Source organism: Myxocyprinus asiaticus, chromosome 37, assembly GCF_019703515.2.
Source record: "Myxocyprinus asiaticus isolate MX2 ecotype Aquarium Trade chromosome 37, UBuf_Myxa_2, whole genome shotgun sequence".
Lineage (NCBI taxonomy): Eukaryota > Metazoa > Chordata > Actinopteri > Cypriniformes > Catostomidae > Myxocyprinus > Myxocyprinus asiaticus.
In genome coordinates, this window is record NC_059380.1 from 27,710,465 (window position 1) to 27,727,876 (window position 17,412).

The 17,412-nt window shown below is 40.9% G+C and overlaps 1 protein-coding gene and 3 non-coding genes across 5 annotated transcripts in view; 1 reads left to right on the top strand and 3 right to left on the bottom strand.

The window, feature by feature from the left end:
• The window catches only part of nuf2 (UF2 component of NDC80 kinetochore complex), a 63,592-nt gene extending 58,541 nt beyond the window's left edge, over positions 1 to 5,051 (top strand). The window contains exons 17-19 of one of the 2 annotated variants that reach the window (XM_051675525.1): positions 3,655 to 3,790; positions 3,932 to 4,042; positions 4,347 to 5,051. In XM_051675525.1, the coding sequence (XP_051531485.1) occupies positions 3,655 to 3,790; positions 3,932 to 4,039 (244 nt within the window). In that variant the 3' untranslated portion in view covers positions 4,040 to 4,042; positions 4,347 to 5,051. Of the gene's footprint in view, positions 1 to 3,654; positions 3,791 to 3,931 lie in introns of both variants that reach the window. The other variant, XM_051675524.1, reaches the window with a different exon arrangement.
• trnac-gca (transfer RNA cysteine (anticodon GCA)) lies at positions 4,449 to 4,520 on the bottom strand. Its single transcript has one exon. It is a non-coding gene; the product is annotated as a tRNA-Cys (tRNA).
• Positions 5,052 to 5,280: 229 nt separating the features above from the next.
• trnac-gca (transfer RNA cysteine (anticodon GCA)) lies at positions 5,281 to 5,352 on the bottom strand. The gene has a single exon. It is a non-coding gene; the product is annotated as a tRNA-Cys (tRNA).
• A 10,897-nt stretch (positions 5,353 to 16,249) lies between these two features.
• trnac-gca (transfer RNA cysteine (anticodon GCA)) lies at positions 16,250 to 16,321 on the bottom strand. Its single transcript has one exon. It is a non-coding gene; the product is annotated as a tRNA-Cys (tRNA).
• Between the last annotated feature and the right edge of the window lie 1,091 nt (positions 16,322 to 17,412).

Genomic DNA, 17,412 nt, shown 5'->3' on the forward strand with positions numbered 1-17,412 from the left:
AAGATTTATCACTGACACTTACGAATAGATATTTAACAACTGGCTTTGAGTAATTTAGTTTTTTTTTTTTTTTAGGAAACTCAAAAAAAAAAAAAACCTTCTTGAGCTCTAATGCCATTGTCTGCTACTAGGATGTTGCTGGACTAAGAGGGGGTAATTTAGGACTGTCCTCAGCTATTAATGAAGAATAAAAAACATGCCACCCCTACAAGTGCCCCATGATGAACCTCCAGAACCCCTGCTCAATCTGAAATGATCACTTAAGCAGTGCCAGGGGCCCTGGAATCAGGCAAATAATCTGTTTGCCACCATACCAATGACATCATCTCTAGATCTAGCCAGAAGCACTTCTGTACCAGGTTTGGCCATATACAGGGCCTGACTAAAAAAAACAATGAAATCAAATACAAGTTATAATCATGAAATGTGTGTTAATAAGTGCTATTTTATGCATTTTAACTTCATAAACTGCTTTTACTTTAGCTTATTCACACAGTTGTTACTGGTCATCACTGAGGAGTGGTAACACCAGTGACGATTTTCATAAAGTGTGCATTTAAAAAATGCAAGTTACTAATCATGCTGTACTCTCTAAATCAGGGGTCGGCAACCTATGGCACGCGTTCCAGCATTGGCATGCAAAGGGGTAATTACTGGCACGCCAGCAACGGCGAGAGAGGTGTAGACTATTTTATTTATATGAAATTCCACCCCTGCATTCCAATTTACATCTTGATGTAATCCTTCCTCATTATCATGCAGCAACGTGTTTTCATGAGCTGAATGGGAGGCTAAACAAAAAGTTAAAATGGGAAGAGTCTTCAGTATACCCAACAGACTCGTGCAGCACGTGCAAGTTATTCGCACATCACAAGCCGTCAGCACTTCACTTTCGGTTAATCGTGTGAGTGAATGCACCTACTTTGCTTAGGTCAGACTGTGCTGGTGACAGCCTACATTCCGTGTTTCATTTGTTTCTTTTTGCTTTAAGAACAACACGTGATATAATAAAGAAAACACCACTATTAATCCTTGATTTCCAACCCAGCATACAGGTACACCCTCTTTGAACCATAGTCACACTCAAAATTACATTAAACGATTAAAAGAGAAAACAAACCCACATCGTGGGTATCAAAAATATACATAAAAAAAAGACATCGAGAGTCTATTCAAAATATACATTAAACCTTGAAATGAAGTTTTAAGTGTCGGCACAGCCATTGACCAGGAAAATAAAAAATGTCACTCGATGTCAAAAAGGTTACTGACCTCTGTTCTAAATCATGTCATTTGGTATTAAATTTTGACTATTCCATTATAATAAAATTGATCATACCATTGATGTCATCTAAAAGCCTCAAATGAAATTATGGAACAAATGAGGAAATTACTGATAATTGAAATGGACAGAAAACTTAGAATGTGCCTTTCTTGACTTCAAGTAGGATACAGGATGTAGTAAGTGATGTCAAAATCTGGATATTTTTTCCAAATATGGGTTTTTTGTTAAGTGGTAAAACCAGTGACGTGACTCCAGGGGACAACTATTTCCATCATATTATATATAATATTTATTTGGAATTTATTTTAGTTATGTCATCCATGTAATAAAGGAGATAATGTGGTATACATTATTTAAAATGGGAGAGAATTTTATTTTTAAACTCAATAGAGCCCTGAACCTCAATACATGACCTTGGGGACAAGCACTTTTATGGTACTTGGAATTTAATATAAGTGATTTAAAAACAAATATTGCCTAATTCATGACTAAAATAGGTACCATTGTTCAAAGAACATCTTATATTAAGTATGCGAATATATTATGCCTAAATAGTATATTTAAAGTGTATACATTCTGTAAAGGCTAGGGATAGAAATGTGGAAATTGTTGTAGAATGACCCAAAAACACATGAAGGGACCAAGTGTGATTACCCCTTAAATGTGTATTTATTTGTCCATTTATAAATTGGTTTATCCACTTTTTTTTATTTTCAAATGAACAGATTGATCATTTATTTCTTTTACATTCTTTTTTCATCAGCACACCATGGCTTCCGTAGTAGACAGCTGGACAATAATTAAATGGTTCAGTCCTACTTTGGCTGAAAGCTTTTCAACTGTCAGATGTTTTTAATTTTTTAGACTGGGAAAAAAAACAACAACATTGTCCTGTTAGAGATGGGCTCACAAGGGTCTAGCTGCAGGTGCTGAAAGAGCAGAACACAATAAACTGAAGCACTTAGGTTGCGTTTGAAAAAAGGTGATTTTAACCTGCTATGTAAATGACAATCAACAACATAAAACATTACCACTTACATCTGCATAGACAATAATGCATATGCAGAGCTGAACTTGAATAAGTTGCATGCTAGATGTGTAACTCATGTCTTGCCGATGCTGTAACGATGCACTATGTAGTGCAAAATGAAAACTTTATAAAATTAATATGTCTCTAGCATGAAGAATTGTCACCACCATAACTAAGAATATAAAAATTCACTATATTGATTGTATGCAATTATTTCATTAATTTATTTCAGGGTTTCGCAAGGTTTAACGCGTTTAAGTGCACGTCACTGCCGTTGGCACTTTACCCACCAACGTGGGCCGGTTGTCACAGTGGTCCTTGCAGCCCTATTTTGAATAGGGTTTTCAAAAGTTCTTTTAAAAATAAATAAATAAATCATCATTTTAATCACCACCATTTCATCTCCAAAATAATCTGATAGCTTGCGTAGAGATGCATATTCAATCCTTTTCCTTCCCATAATCTCCCACCTGGAAAAAAGGAACACGTATGTGAGAATGCTGTTTGTAGACTACAGCTCAGCATTCAACACCATAGTGTCCTTGATGTGAAACTCTGGGCTCTGGGCATAAACAGCTCACTGTGCAGCTGGATCCTGGACTTCCTGTCAAGCAGACGTCAGGTGGTTAAAATGGGCAGCAGCATCTCCTCATCACTGACCCTCAACACTGGAGCCCCGTAGGGCTGTGTTCTCAGTCCACTCCTGTATTCCCTGTACACACATGACTGTGGTAACACACAGCTCCAATGCATCATTAAGTTTGCTGATGATACAACGGTTGTAGGTCTGATCACTGACAATGATGAAACAGCCTACAGAGAGGAGGTGCACACTAACACACTGGTGTCAGGAGCACAACCTCTCCCTCAACGTCAGCAAGACCAAGGTGCTTGTGGTGGACTTCAGGAGAAAAGACAGAGAATACAGCCCCATCACCATCAACGGCGCACTGGTGGAGAGAGTCAGCACTTCTCTACACAATTTTTATTAATTCATAATTTCAACAGCTCATTCTAATGGTTTAATGCTGTCCTGTTTTCTTATAGATAAGAAAATTGTGAAGAATTTACACTGTGCTTATGTTACACCTGAATAATAACATCCAATTTAACTTATGTTAAGCCCAAACGAGACCATGTGTTTTATTGCGTTGGCCAAGAATTCTCGTATACCTTTTGAATACTTGAGTAGAGTATGTTTCTACTCTAAGGCACTAACAATCTTAAAGAAACCAAAATATGATCTAAAAGTTGTCAAATTAGAATGTCAGTTTGTTTGCTCTTAAGCTGATTGTGGAATGTTTATAACATGTGAATTGCTTGTTTTTATTTTTTAAAGGCAATATGACCAAATCCACCTGAAACGGGAGGAAGTTGTGAAACTAATAGAAGAAAGCAACCGTGAAACTAAACAATTCAAGGAAAAGATGCAGAAGCTTAGAGAGAAGTGCAACCAGCGGACTCACAAAGCTCAGGTGCACTTTCCTATCAATAACTGGAAAATCTAGTTTACTGTATCTCACTTACCTAAGTTCTTTGAATTGTACTGGCATGTTCATCGGCTATGCACAATGTTTTACATTTCATTCCTAATGTTTATTCTTTTTCTATGTTAGGAGATCTATGAACGCCTCCTTACTACTTTGGAGCAGTACAACAAGAGGATTGAAAGCATTGTGGTGGATACTAATGCAGACATTTTAAAAATTAAATCCCATTTCTAGAATGTAATTATTTCATTCTTTAAGTTCCTGATCTTTGTTAAATGTCTGTTGTTTCATAGCTATGTAAATATACCTTTCTTTGGTTAAACAAAATAAAAATATGATTAAATGTTATAACATCTGCATTCCAGTTACTCGTTTTCAGGGGTGTAAAGTAATGAATTACAAAGACTCTTATTACTGTTAAGTACTTTTATGTAGTTTAAAAATTGTATGTTTTTACTTTAGTGCATTTTAAGGTCTGTAACCGTACTTGTATTGTGCTACTTTCCCTCTGTTTGTGACTTACCTGTCCTGATTCTACCAGCAAAGGGCACCTGGATTTGAACATCTTGACCTGCAGTCATAAGCTCTACCACTGAGCTATACCCCCTTTTACCAGCTCCTGAATAAAACTAACTTCATTAGCAGAGGGCAACTGGATTTGAACCAGAGACCTCTTGAGCTGCATTCAAATGCTCTACCACTGAGCTATACTCCCTTTATCAGGCTTTTGTAAGCACCTGAATAAAAACAACAATGAATTTATCGGCTTATTGGTTTATGGACATTATTAATATCAAACATTATAATTATCTTGATTATACCACTGTATACCAACACTTAAAATAGTGCATTTTATGCTACTGTATAATTTTGCCTACCACTGAGTTATACCCCCAATGTCATCCTATTGTAAGCATGTGGATAAAAGCATTAATGACTGCATTTTGTTATCTTATAGGTTGTGGACAGCAATAATAATAATCAATAGCTTGATTATACCACTGTGCTATACCCCCATTTTACTAGCTGCTGAATAAAAACAATAATGAAGTAATTGTATTGGCTTATAAATGGATAACACTGTTAATATCTTGATTATACCAATGTATAGCAGCTCTGAAGTGCTGCATTTTACTCTACCCTACAACTTTACCAGGAGGGGGCACCTGGATTAGAAAGTGGAAATCTTGATCTGAAGTCAAATGCTCTACCACTGAACTATTTGTAATCACCAGAATAAAAACAATAATGACTGCATTTTATTGGCTTATAGGTTGCTGACATTAATATCTTGATTGTACCACTGTATAAAAACACTAAAATAGTGCATTTTATGTGACCGTACAAGATTATGTCACACCTCCATACTACATTTTACTGGTTTATAGGTTGCAGACAATCTCAATAGCTTGATTATACCACTGTCTAACAACACTAAAGTACTGCATTTTAAGATACCACACAACTTTAGCAGCAGGGGGCATCTGGATTTGAACCAGTGACATCTTGATCTGCAGTTAAATGCTCTACCACTGAGCTATACTCCCATGCAAGTGCTTTGTAATTACCAGAATAATAACAATAATGACTGCATTTTACTGGCTTACAGGTTGCAGACATTATTAATGTCTTGATTGTACTACCGTATAACAACAATAAAGTAGTGCACTTTATGCTACTGTTAAACTTTGCCTGCAGGGGCACCTGGATTTTAGCTGGGGCCCTCCTGCCCTGCAGTCAAACACTGTGAGATAGTGGTACATACTATGATGGTCCAAGAGTCGCATGCACCAGTGAACAGTGAGAAAGATGCAGGAAAGTGCGCTGAACCATACCCTGGATTTGAGTCAGAAGTTCAACAACAGCTAGACCAAGCAGACGCTCTTGACACAGGTTCAGCGTCAGGAATTAAGGCAGGTGTTTTATGAACACAAGGAAACCTTTTCTAAGCATTCCTATGATTGTGGAGTCACAGATGTCCATACAGTCCGTATTCCCACAGATCCAAATGCCCCGCCTACCTTTGTGCAGCAATACAGAATTCCACTCACTGCTTTTGACTCCATTCAGGAAATTATAGATTCCCTGTTAGAGAAAATGATCATACGTGAGTGCAATTCCACCTACAATTCTCCAGTTTGGCCTGTCTTAAAGCCAAGCAGAAAGTGGCGTTTAACTGTAGATTACCGGCAGCTCAACAAACAGGTTCCTCTATCACGTTGGCCTATGATACATCTTGACCAAGAGCTAGCAAAGGTTACTACAGCTAAATATTTCTCCACAGTTGATGTGGAAAATGTTTTTTGGACAATGAAGGTAGACCCAGCAGATCAGTATGAGCTAGCATTTTCTTTCAGAGGTAGACAGTTCACTTGGTACAGGTGCCCATTTTGCTATTCAAACTCCCCTGCCGAGTTTAATATATTTCTATTCAAGGCAATGGGTGATGCAGCCACATGTGGTAACCTGATCTACGTTTATGATATCCTAATGCATAGTCAGACCTGTTCAGATCATCTAGCAGAGTTATGACATGTTCTCACCCAGCTCACTAAAGCAGGTGCTAAAATGTCATTAGCCAAAGGACAGTGGTGTCAAACAAAAGTGGAGTATGTTGGACTGACTGTTGGCCCTGATGGTATTCAACCTCAGTCTAATAGAATAGAAGCACTAAAGAATATTAAACCCTTTACAAATGTCTCTGAACTGCGTAGCTTCCTAGGAGTATGCAATTACTCCCGTCAGTTCATAGAAGATCATGCAGACATCGCTAAACCACTGCATGAACTACTTCAGAAAGGTAGAGAATTTAGCTGGGGGGAAAGACAGGCACAGGCCATGAAAGAACTGAAGGACACGTTGTGCACTGCTCCATGCCTAGCCTACACTGACAAAGACAAAGAGTTTTTCCTTCAGGCTGATTTTTCCAAGCACTGCCTCAGTGCAGCACTCTCCCAAAAGCACCACTAAGACAAGCAGGTTGTTGCCTATGCTAGTAGGGCACTCTGTAGTGTAGAGATTAAGTTCTCAGACTGTGAGAAATCCTTGCTTGCTACAGTGTGGGCAACTGAACATTTACGCAGCTATATTGGGGGTCAGAAAGTAATTGTTGAGACGTGTCATCAACCTGTCCAGTTCCTAAATAGCCAAAGACTCAGGGAAGGTAGAGTCTCAAACAGTCGCATTGCCACATGGATGATGGCCTTGCAAGGTTATGAGGTGGAGGTGATATACGCACAGAACAATAAGATGGCACTAGGCCAAGGATTAGCTATGTTCCAGCATTGCATTGATGGAGAATATGCACAAGAAGGCAGCACAGTAATCACCACACCCTCGCTGACATCAAGCCATCATTACTATGATGAAAACGTCTGCGCAGGTCTTCCTAAGGCCTACATTGATGGGTGCTCTTATCACCATGAACAACACATACAGGCTGGAGTAGGATTAGTCTGGGAGGCTGATGCCCCCTGTGGTGCACAGCAGTTCTGTTTAGGCTCCAAGTCTAGTCAGTATGCAGAAATCGCTGCTGCACTCATAACTTTGCAACAAGCAGCACAGTATAGTATCAGAGACTTGGTAATCTGTTCTGATTCAAACTATGCCAGACATAGTTTTGTCTCTCACCTCCCTCCTTGGAAACAGAATAGTGTGAAAAATGGCAGAGGAAAGGAAGTTAAGCATAAGGAATTGTTTTGAATTGTGACAAACTTGTCAATCAGAATGGCATGACCATGTACTGGAAGAAGGTAAAAGGGCATTCACAAGCCCCTGGTCCAGACAAAATGGGCAATGATGAAGCTGACAGGCTAGCCAAAGGAAGCAGGTACAACCCTTGATGACACTCCTCAGACTGTAATGATAGGCAGACAGCTAGACACAAGACCCTGTGATCAGCGTTGTTTACCTATTCATTTCTAACCCAGTAGAGCATCCGATAACTGAGCAAAATCTGGCAGAGTCAAGTGACCTGAAAACTCTGTACCTTATCAGACACCATTTAAAGTTAGAGAAGTGTTTGCTAGTATACTGTCCTGATAGGAATACACCATCTTGATGGGTGGTCCCTACAGCCCATAGGGGGGTTATGCTCCTGCATGTCCATGATGAACCTTGTGGAGGCCACAGGGGGGTGAAGACAACACATGAGACACTTCGTCAGTTAGCCTACTGGCCACAGATGAAACAGGACATTGCAGCCTATATCCAGGGTTGCCTGGTTTGTTGTCAGTTTCATCCATCTAACCCCCCTCACAGAGCCCCCCTTCAGAAGGCAGGAATAACATTTCCCTGATCTAACATTCAGATAGATTGGATTGGTCCAGTAGTTAAGTCCTCCAGAGGTAACAAATACCTTCTTAACGTGACATGTGCATTCACCAAGTGGGTGGAATGTCTCCGAGTTCGAAATGACACAGCAGAGACCACGGCTATCTTGCTGATTAATCATGTGTTTAGCCGGTGGGGGCTACCCCTCTCTGTAGATTCAGATCGAGGTGCTCATTTTACAGCCACTGTAATGACTGAACTATGGAAAATGTTGGGGGTCCAGGCAAAATTTAATGCTCAGTCATCAGGACAGGTGGAGAGGGCAAACTGCACTATTGTAGGGATGTTGAGGAAGTACATTTCAGCTAATGGAAAAGACTGGGATGTAAAACTTCCCCTGGTCTTAATGGCCATTAGGTCCACACCCCATAACTCTACAGGTGTCACGCCTTTTGAAATGATGACAGGGCGGCAGATGACACTCCCTCTGTATCTCCTCTACCAACCTGAAGATGTCAGTGTAACCAGCGCATATACTGCCCACCAGTATGTGGCAGACCTGAGAGCTCACCTCAGGCAGACTTTTGCATGGGCACAAGAGCAATTGGAGAAAAGTGCTGAGGGCAGGAAAACATACTATGATCAAAAGGCCGGCTCTACAGAATATCAAGTGGGAGACAAGGTGATGTATTTTAACTTCACAAAGCCAGTAGGTGTTCCAAAAAAGTTTCTCCCAAACTGGTCTGGTCCTCGTGAAATTGTAGGAAAACTATCACCAGTAGCATACCGCATTAAAATCTCAAAAGGGAAAAGATCCCCTGAGTACAAGTGGGTCCACTTTAAACAGATTAAGACTTACAAACCCCAAATGGGAATACAAGGGGTGGACACCACTCAGGAGTAACTTCTGTTAAGGTGTAAGATCTCAGGCAGTGTAGAGAAGTCTATACTGTGTCAGGCACTGTTGCTAGTGCATCTGTGACTAGTTGTTGTGGCTAGTCATAGTGGTATTTGTTAGTTGTACTCTGCTTACAAAGTAGTGAAGTGACACTCTGTATATGTGCAATTTCAGAATGAACCTGCTGAGCCTAATTATAGTGATCTGCGTACTCAATGCAGTCCAGCCCATGGAAATAGTGGAATCAGGTCCTCCTACTGGCATTATACTTCAGGATGCCCCTGGAATTTTAGTGACTGACTGTTATGTGCACACTCAGAGAGTCTTTGTTCGGCTCAACCCTGCCGACAGGTACAAAAAGCATGTGACTTCAGGGAGGACGGTCCCCTGGCATGTTGTCCAATGGAGCGAGGATGTCATAGGACACGCTCAGTTAGATACAATCCACATGCTTAAACAGCTACAGAAAGTCACCATAACATAGGAAGAATTAAGGAGCGTTAGACGCCCAAAGCGTTTCCTTGGTACACTGCTGACAGCAGCATCAGCCCTAGGCTCACTCTTCTCAGTTGGTATTTCAACAGTTAACAGCATTAGCATATCCACACTGAAAAAACATGTGAAAGGGCTGAAAAGAGAAATGCCTGAGATACAAGAGAAAATTGATGTTCAGCAGAAGCAGCTGCAGCAGTGAGACAGAACATTGGAGGTTACAGTCCTCGCTGTAAATTAACATACATCCCTTTTAAATGATACGATCTGAAGTATAAGCAGGATAGTGGATGTCATACAAGATGACTATGCCCATGTACAAAAGGTTCAAATACTAATGCAAGACTTGCTGAGGGAAGTCAGCTCTGCTGTTGACAGTTTGGCATTGAATAGGATCCCTTCATACTTAGTGCCGGTGGAGCTAGTGAAGAATATCTTGAGTCTGGTATTGCAGGGAACCATGTAAACACTGCAGGTTACAGCCTGGGAAGTGCTATACCAATCCATGTTAACCCAGAGGCTAAATAAATTGGTTTCCTTTTAAACCTCCTGATAATTGACACTAAAAACATATACAGGTTGAAATCAGTGTTAAACATGGGGATTTGGTCTAAAGATATACACATAAAAATTGACACACTCACTCATAGCTTATCAAGATGAAAATACTGACATGTATCTGACACCTAACCTACATATGTGTACAGTTGTCAAAGATATTCACTGGCTATGCCCCAGTAAACCTTTCGTAAGAGACCCCATTGAAGGCCTATGTGGCATTAAAAGGTTAATCAAGGAAGACAAATGCAATGCTGTTGCTAAACACAGGGAGGATGCGACTGCCACCTAAATTGAGAGAGCAGGAAATAAGTGGCTAGTTAATACACCTGTTAGTGAAACCATAATGACATATAACCGCCATGATACAGCTACTCCAATACACCTCCCTAATGAAACTATGCTAATTTAAATCCCAGTAGGAGCAATTCTCCATATCAAACATTTAGTTCTATACCATCTTGATGCTGATGTGCATGATGTGGAGTTTGAAATAGTGGATGCCTTTAAAGGACACACTCTGGAAGTAGATAAGTCACTCAGGGATCAAATTCTGTTTGAGGGACCTAAATTAGCAAAGATCAGTCTCCAGTTAGGTAGCCTCCGAGCTACACCTGTGGAGCCAAAACCTAAGAAGGTGCCATTCACTTGGGGGTGGGATAACAGTGACAGCCTATTACTTATCTTCACAATATGTGGGTGGGCTACAATGGGCCCCCTGTGGTGGATACTGTACCAGCGAATCCACAAACTGCAGGCTAGCCTGTCAGAGAAAAGGGTGAGACTTAGCGAAGCTCTTGAGCTCAAATCTAATATGTGTAGACCACTCCCTGAGCTTTCTCCTGCTATAACAAGCAATGCTGACTAGACGGAAGTAGCAGGAGACTGCTTTATTCTCTAGACACCACTCACTGAATAGCCTTTATAGTTCTCTTTTTGACTATCCATAGTTTCTCTTTCTTTACATGAAGGTTCATGTGTAACCTGTTTAGTAGTACTGATACAGGATATCATTAGAATACTCACTAAATTTAACTACTAATTAGTTACTCAAACTGCCAATGGTCGAAGGATGAGGTGAGGTTTGTGTTTTGTTCCTGCTGTTCCCCTTTTAGTACATCGGCCATATCAACGACTTCAGATCCTCGATCAGTCTGAGCAGGGGGGAGATGTGGTGAACATCAGTTAAGATGGCATTCCAGGGACCAGTTTATGGCAGGGCCGCTCTCTAACTGCTGGTGTGGAAGAAGATGTACCTCACTGTGATTGGATCCTTGGTGAATGAACATAAAATGTTCAGCAACATCAGATAAGATGCTAAGACAACTGCCAGACACCTCTTTCAGGGCAGAAAGGTGGACCTTCTGCACCCACCAAACTCATTCCTAAGGTATAGGCAAGAACTGCCATAAATTCCTCAGGACCTCCCAGATGCAGCAGCAGTGGAGGGTCACAGAGATCTATTCATACCTAGTATTGGAGGCCTTAAATTAATATAAACTGCAACACATCCACCCCATCTTCATGCAAAGCACAGTTTATGTTAACTGGTTATTGACTGTTAACACAGCAATTCATGGGATTCTATTATCAGATAAACGAATGCATGGGCGATGACTTAACCGTTTCTTATCGTGTTTGGTCTCTATCTGTTCCATACGATGCCTTTAATAATTTGAAAGAGGTTTGGTAAAGAAATAATGCATGGGTAAAACATTAAAGACACTGTTTTAACACTGTACTTTATGCTATGCAAAGGAGTTCCACACTAGGATGGGCAACACCATGGCTACTTCAGACACCAGTGGCCAATCACACTCCAGGATCAGAAAGGCACCAGATTTAAATCTCCTCCTCATCAGAAAGGTATAAATATGTCCCCCGGGTAGATACACCCTTGTCCTGCGTTTCCAACTTGACGGGGAAGGAGACACTAGCAGACACACCACGTCCTGAGTTTCCGACCGGACGAGGAAAAAGGCTACAAGATAGTTGTGGTTAAGCTTTTGTGAGCAAAACCTTTTATATTGCTTTCGGCTGCACTCTAGCTGAAAAAGGGCCCCAGCATTGAGGGACCTTATCTGACTCTTATGGCTCTTCCAGCAGCGCAGCCCAGTCCACAAAGGACCTCTGCATCGGCAGACATTGCCTGTCCCACACAGCTCCTCAGTGACGAAGCCAGCCTGCAAAGGACCCTGTGAAGATTCAACTGACCCAGCTGCCCAGTCCACTCTTTAAGGACCCTCTTGGCGCAACTGAAGTTCAGCATTCTCCAGCCCAGCGTGGCAACGACTACTGGATCACAACTCTGCGCCCTTCCCACTGCACGCTACCCGCATCACCAGTGGAAGATGTCTCTGTTGCTGGACTGATCACCCAACTGTGTGGAACATAAATATAAACTTACCAAACCTCTTTCTAGAGACCTTGGCATTAGTTTATACCTGCAGCATATTTTTTTGCTTAGATAACAGTTACCTGGGGTCAGCTTGTTACAAATAATAGGTATATTATTTGTTTAATGATAAATAAGCATTATTTATCACCATTTTGCCAGAGCCATTAGGTGGTTTCCCATAAGGAGCATTTCCATACAATTCTCTCCCATTGCTACATTCAGTTCAACAGCATTGCATTTATCCATTCTGTGTTCAAATAATTTATGTTTTATTATTTAATTCAGTACTTTCCTTTTGGTTATTCGTTTATTATCCTTTAGCAGTGCATATTCATTATTAGCATTATTAATTGTTGTGGTATTTACTCTTGCATATATATTGTTAATAAATTTCAATAATTTTATTACAACTGTGTCTTCATTGTGTTGATGATCAAAGACTCTACTAGTTGTCTAGACTCTCACAAATCCTTCAGATAAATCAGCTGACCACCTCCCTCTAGTTTACATTAATTCTAAATTATCGAACAGCTCTTTTGGGAGTGTTCTTAAAATGTTAAGATAGTATTCTTAACTGGTGCCCCATATTGAAAAGGGAGAGGGGTCATCTGATACACTCATAACCACACCTTAAGTGACACGCTCTTGGCTTAAACAGCTCGCTGTGCAGCTGGATCCTGGACTTCCTGTCAAGCAGACGCCAGGTGGTTAGAATGGGCAGCAACATCTCCTCATCACTGACCATCAACACTGGAGCCCTGCAGGGCTGTGTTCTCAGCCCACTCCTGTATTCCCTGTACACACATGACTGTGTGGCAACACAGCTCCAGTGCCATCATTAAGTTGGCTAATGATATGACAGTGGTAGGTCTGATCACTGACAATGATGAAACATTGTCTACAGAGAGGAGGTGCACACTCTGACATGCTGGTGTCAGGAGCACAACCTCTCCCTCAACGTCAGTAAGACCAAGGAGCTTGTGGTGGACTTCAGGAGAAAAGACAGAGAACACAGCCCCATCACCATCAGTGGAGCAACAGTTGAGAGAGTCAGCAGCTTCAAGTTCCTCGGTGTCCACATCACTGAGGAACTCACATGGTCCGTCCACACTGAGGCTGTTGTAAAGAAGGCTCATCAGCACCTCTTCTTTCTGAGTCGGTTAAGGAAGTTTGGAATGAACTGCCACATCCTCACACAGTTCAACACCAGCACTGTAGAGAGCATCCTGACTGGCTGCATCACTGCCTGGTATGGCAATAGCACAGCCCACAACCGCAAAGCCCTGAAAGGGTGGTGTGAACTGCCAAACACATCATCGGAGGTGAGCTTCCCTCCCTCCAGGACATATATACCAGGCGGGGTGTGAAAAAAGCTCAGAGGATCATCAGAGGCTCCAGCCACCCAAGCCATGGGCTGCTCTCACTGCTACCATGAGACAGGAGGTATTGCAACATCAGCATCCGCACCAGCTGACTTCATGACAGCTTCTTCCCCCAAGCAATCAGACTTTTGAACTCTTGATCTCTCACGATCAATATACATCTGCACTGCACTTTATTAATCTTATTATCTCACACTGGACTGTCATAAATTATATTCTCTCTTAACAACACACTGGCAGCTGACTATCAGACGACAGCCTGAACGTCAAAACAGTACAATACAACCTACTGTATATTTTATATATAATATATATACTATTTTTATTGTATAATGTGTATTCTATATTGTGTGTATTGTATACTGTACAATATTCTATATTGTGTGTACTGTATACTGTACATTGTATATTATTATTTCTATATTGAGTTGTGTATAATTATGTGTATATTAGATATGTAATTTGTGATGTGTAAATCTGATGTTTATTGTAAATTGGTGTAAGTTTCATCACTGTCATGATTGCTATGTTGCTCGGAACTGCACCCAAGATTTTCACCCACTATTGCACTTGTGTATTTGGTTGTGTGACAATAAAAGTGATTTGATTTGATTTAATTTGATTTGATTTTTATGCTACTGTTAACCTTTGCCAGCTGGGGCACCTGGACTTGAGCTGGGGCCCTCCTTCCCTGCAGTCAAACACTCTACCATTGAGCTTTACCCCCCTTGCTAGGCCCTTGTAAGCACATGAATAAAAGCATTACATTGGCTTATAGGTTGCAGAAACTAATAATATCTTGATTATACCACTGTATAACACAAAAAAAACTGCATTTTATGCTTCTGTACAATTTTGCCAGCAGGGAGCATCCAGATTTGAGCCAGGGACATCTTGATCTGCAGTCAAATGCTCTACCACTGAACTTTCTTAGCAGGGGGCACCCAGATTTGAACTGGCTGCAGACATCAATAATATCTTGATTTCACCACTGTATAACAACAGTAAACTACTGTGTAGTATATTTACACTATAGTAGAACTTTGTGAGAATCAAGACCTGAAGTAGGGACCTCTTGATCTGAAGTCAAATGTTTTACTACTGAGCAAAACCACTGCTCTAAACTGATTGTAAGCATGTGAATAAAAACAAAAATGACAGCATTTTAAGGCATAGAGGTTGTAGACATTAATAATTCTTGATTACACCAATGTCTAATAACACTGAAGGACTGCATTTTATGCTACTGTACAAATTTGCAAGCAGGGGCCACCTGGATTTGATCTATGGTCCTTGTGATCTGCATCGAAATGCTCTATCCCTGAATTATACCCCCACTGCCAGCCTATTGGAAGCATGTTTATAAAAGCATTAATTACGGCATTTTATTGGCTTTCAAATTTAGGGCAGTATTGCCAGCTTGATTATACCAGTTGTTAGGAGGTAGTTAATGATAGTACTGATGAACACAGAAAGTGGAACCCAGATCATGTCATTCAACTGTGGTTAATAAGAAAGGCATGAATGTGGCTGTGGTTGGAGTGTGGGGAAAAAACAGCTCTCTGTGGATTAATCTTCCTCTTTTTGGTTGGGAAGTATCATGGTTGTTTTATGCCAAGACAACTGGTGAGTGCCCTGGGGGCTGGGGACCTCTTATTCTGCCAAGCCAACTGATGAGAGCCCTTCCTCTGGGTGACTCCTAGCTGACACACACATCCATACCACATTTTAGGCTTAGAATGAGGCTTAGGCTAATCCTAACATAACCGGTTGTGGACATTAATAATATCTTGAATTCACCACTGTATATCAACAGTGTTTTACACTACAGAAGAGCTTTGCGAGTGGGGGTACCAGGATCTGGGCTGGGGACCTCTTGTTCTGCCAAGGCAACTGGTGAATGCCCTTCCTCCGGGTGTCTCCTAGCTGACACACACATCCATACCACATTCTAATGGCTTCAACTATGGTACATCCATACCACATTCTACTGGCTTATAGGTTGCAGACAGGATCAAGAGCTTGATTATACCACTGTCTAACAACACTAAAGTAGTGCTTTGTAAGCTTCCAAACAACTTTGTCAGCAGAGGGACACCTGGATCTGAACTGGGGACCTCTTGTTCTGCATTAAAATGCTCTACTATGAGCTATACCCCTACTGCCAAAGTTTGTAAGCAGAATCAGAATAAACTTTATTGCCAAGTATGCTTACACAAGGAATTTGTTTTGGTGATAGAAGCTTCCAGTGCACAAACAATTCAGCAACAAGACAGAGATAATAATACAAAAATAGAATAAAAATACAATTAAATACCTGAATAAAAACAAAAATGTCTGCATTTTTTGGGCTATAGGTTGCATAAATTATCTAGAGCTCAATTACATCACTGTCTAAACAGAATAAAGTAGTGGATTGTAAGCTACCATGCAACTATATCAGCAGGGGGCACCTGGAATTGAACCAGGGACCTCTTGATCTGCAGTCAAATGCTCTACCACTGAGCTATACCCCCATGCCTATACATTATCACGACCAGAGTAGGAACAATAATGACTGCATTTTACTGGCTTACAGGTTGCAGACATTAAAAATGTCTTGATCGTACTACCATATCACAGCAATAAAGTAGTGTACTTTATGCTACTGGTCAACTTTGCCAGCTGGGGCACCTGGATTTGAGCTGGGGCCCTCCTTCCCTGCAGTCAAACACTCTACCACTGAGCTTTACCTCCCTTGCTAGGCCCTTGTAAGCACATGAATCAAAGCATTAATGACAGCATTTTATTTGCTTATAGGTTGTGGACACTAATAATATCTTGATTATACTACTGTATAACATAAAAAAACTGCATTTCATACTTCCATACGTTTTGCCAGCAGGGGGCATCCAGATTTGACCCAGGGACCTCTTGATCTGTAGTCTCATGCTCTACCACTGAACATTGTTAGCAGGGGGCACCCAGAGTCAAACCGGTTGCGGACATTAATAATATCTTGATTTCACCACTGAATAACAACTGTGAACTACTGTGTTTTAAACTACAGAAGAACTTTGTGAGTGGGGGGGTATCAAGATTTGAACTGGGAACCTCTTGATTGGCAGTCAAAAATTCTACTACTGAGCTATACCCCCCCCTCGAAGCCAACTGTAAGCATGTGAGCAAAAACAAAAATGACTGCGTTTTAAGGCTTAGAGGTTGTAGACACTGATAATATGCTGATTACACCAATGTCTAACAACACTGAAGGACTGCATTTTATGCTACCGTACAAGTTTACTAGCAGGGGTCACCTGGATTTGATCCATGGTCCTTGTGATCTGCATTGAAATGCAATATCACTGAACTATACCCCCACTGCCAGTCTATTGTAAGCATGTTAATAAAAGCATTAATTACTGCATTTTATTGGCTTATAGGTTGCGGACAGTATTAATAGCTTGATTATAACACTTGTTAGGAGGTAGTTAGGGATAGTACTGATGAACAGAGAAGGCGGAACCCAGATCATGTCACTCACCTGTGGTTAATAAGAAAGGCATGCATGTGGCAGTGGTTTGAGTGTGGGGAAAAAAACAGCTCTCTGTGGATTAATCTTCCACTT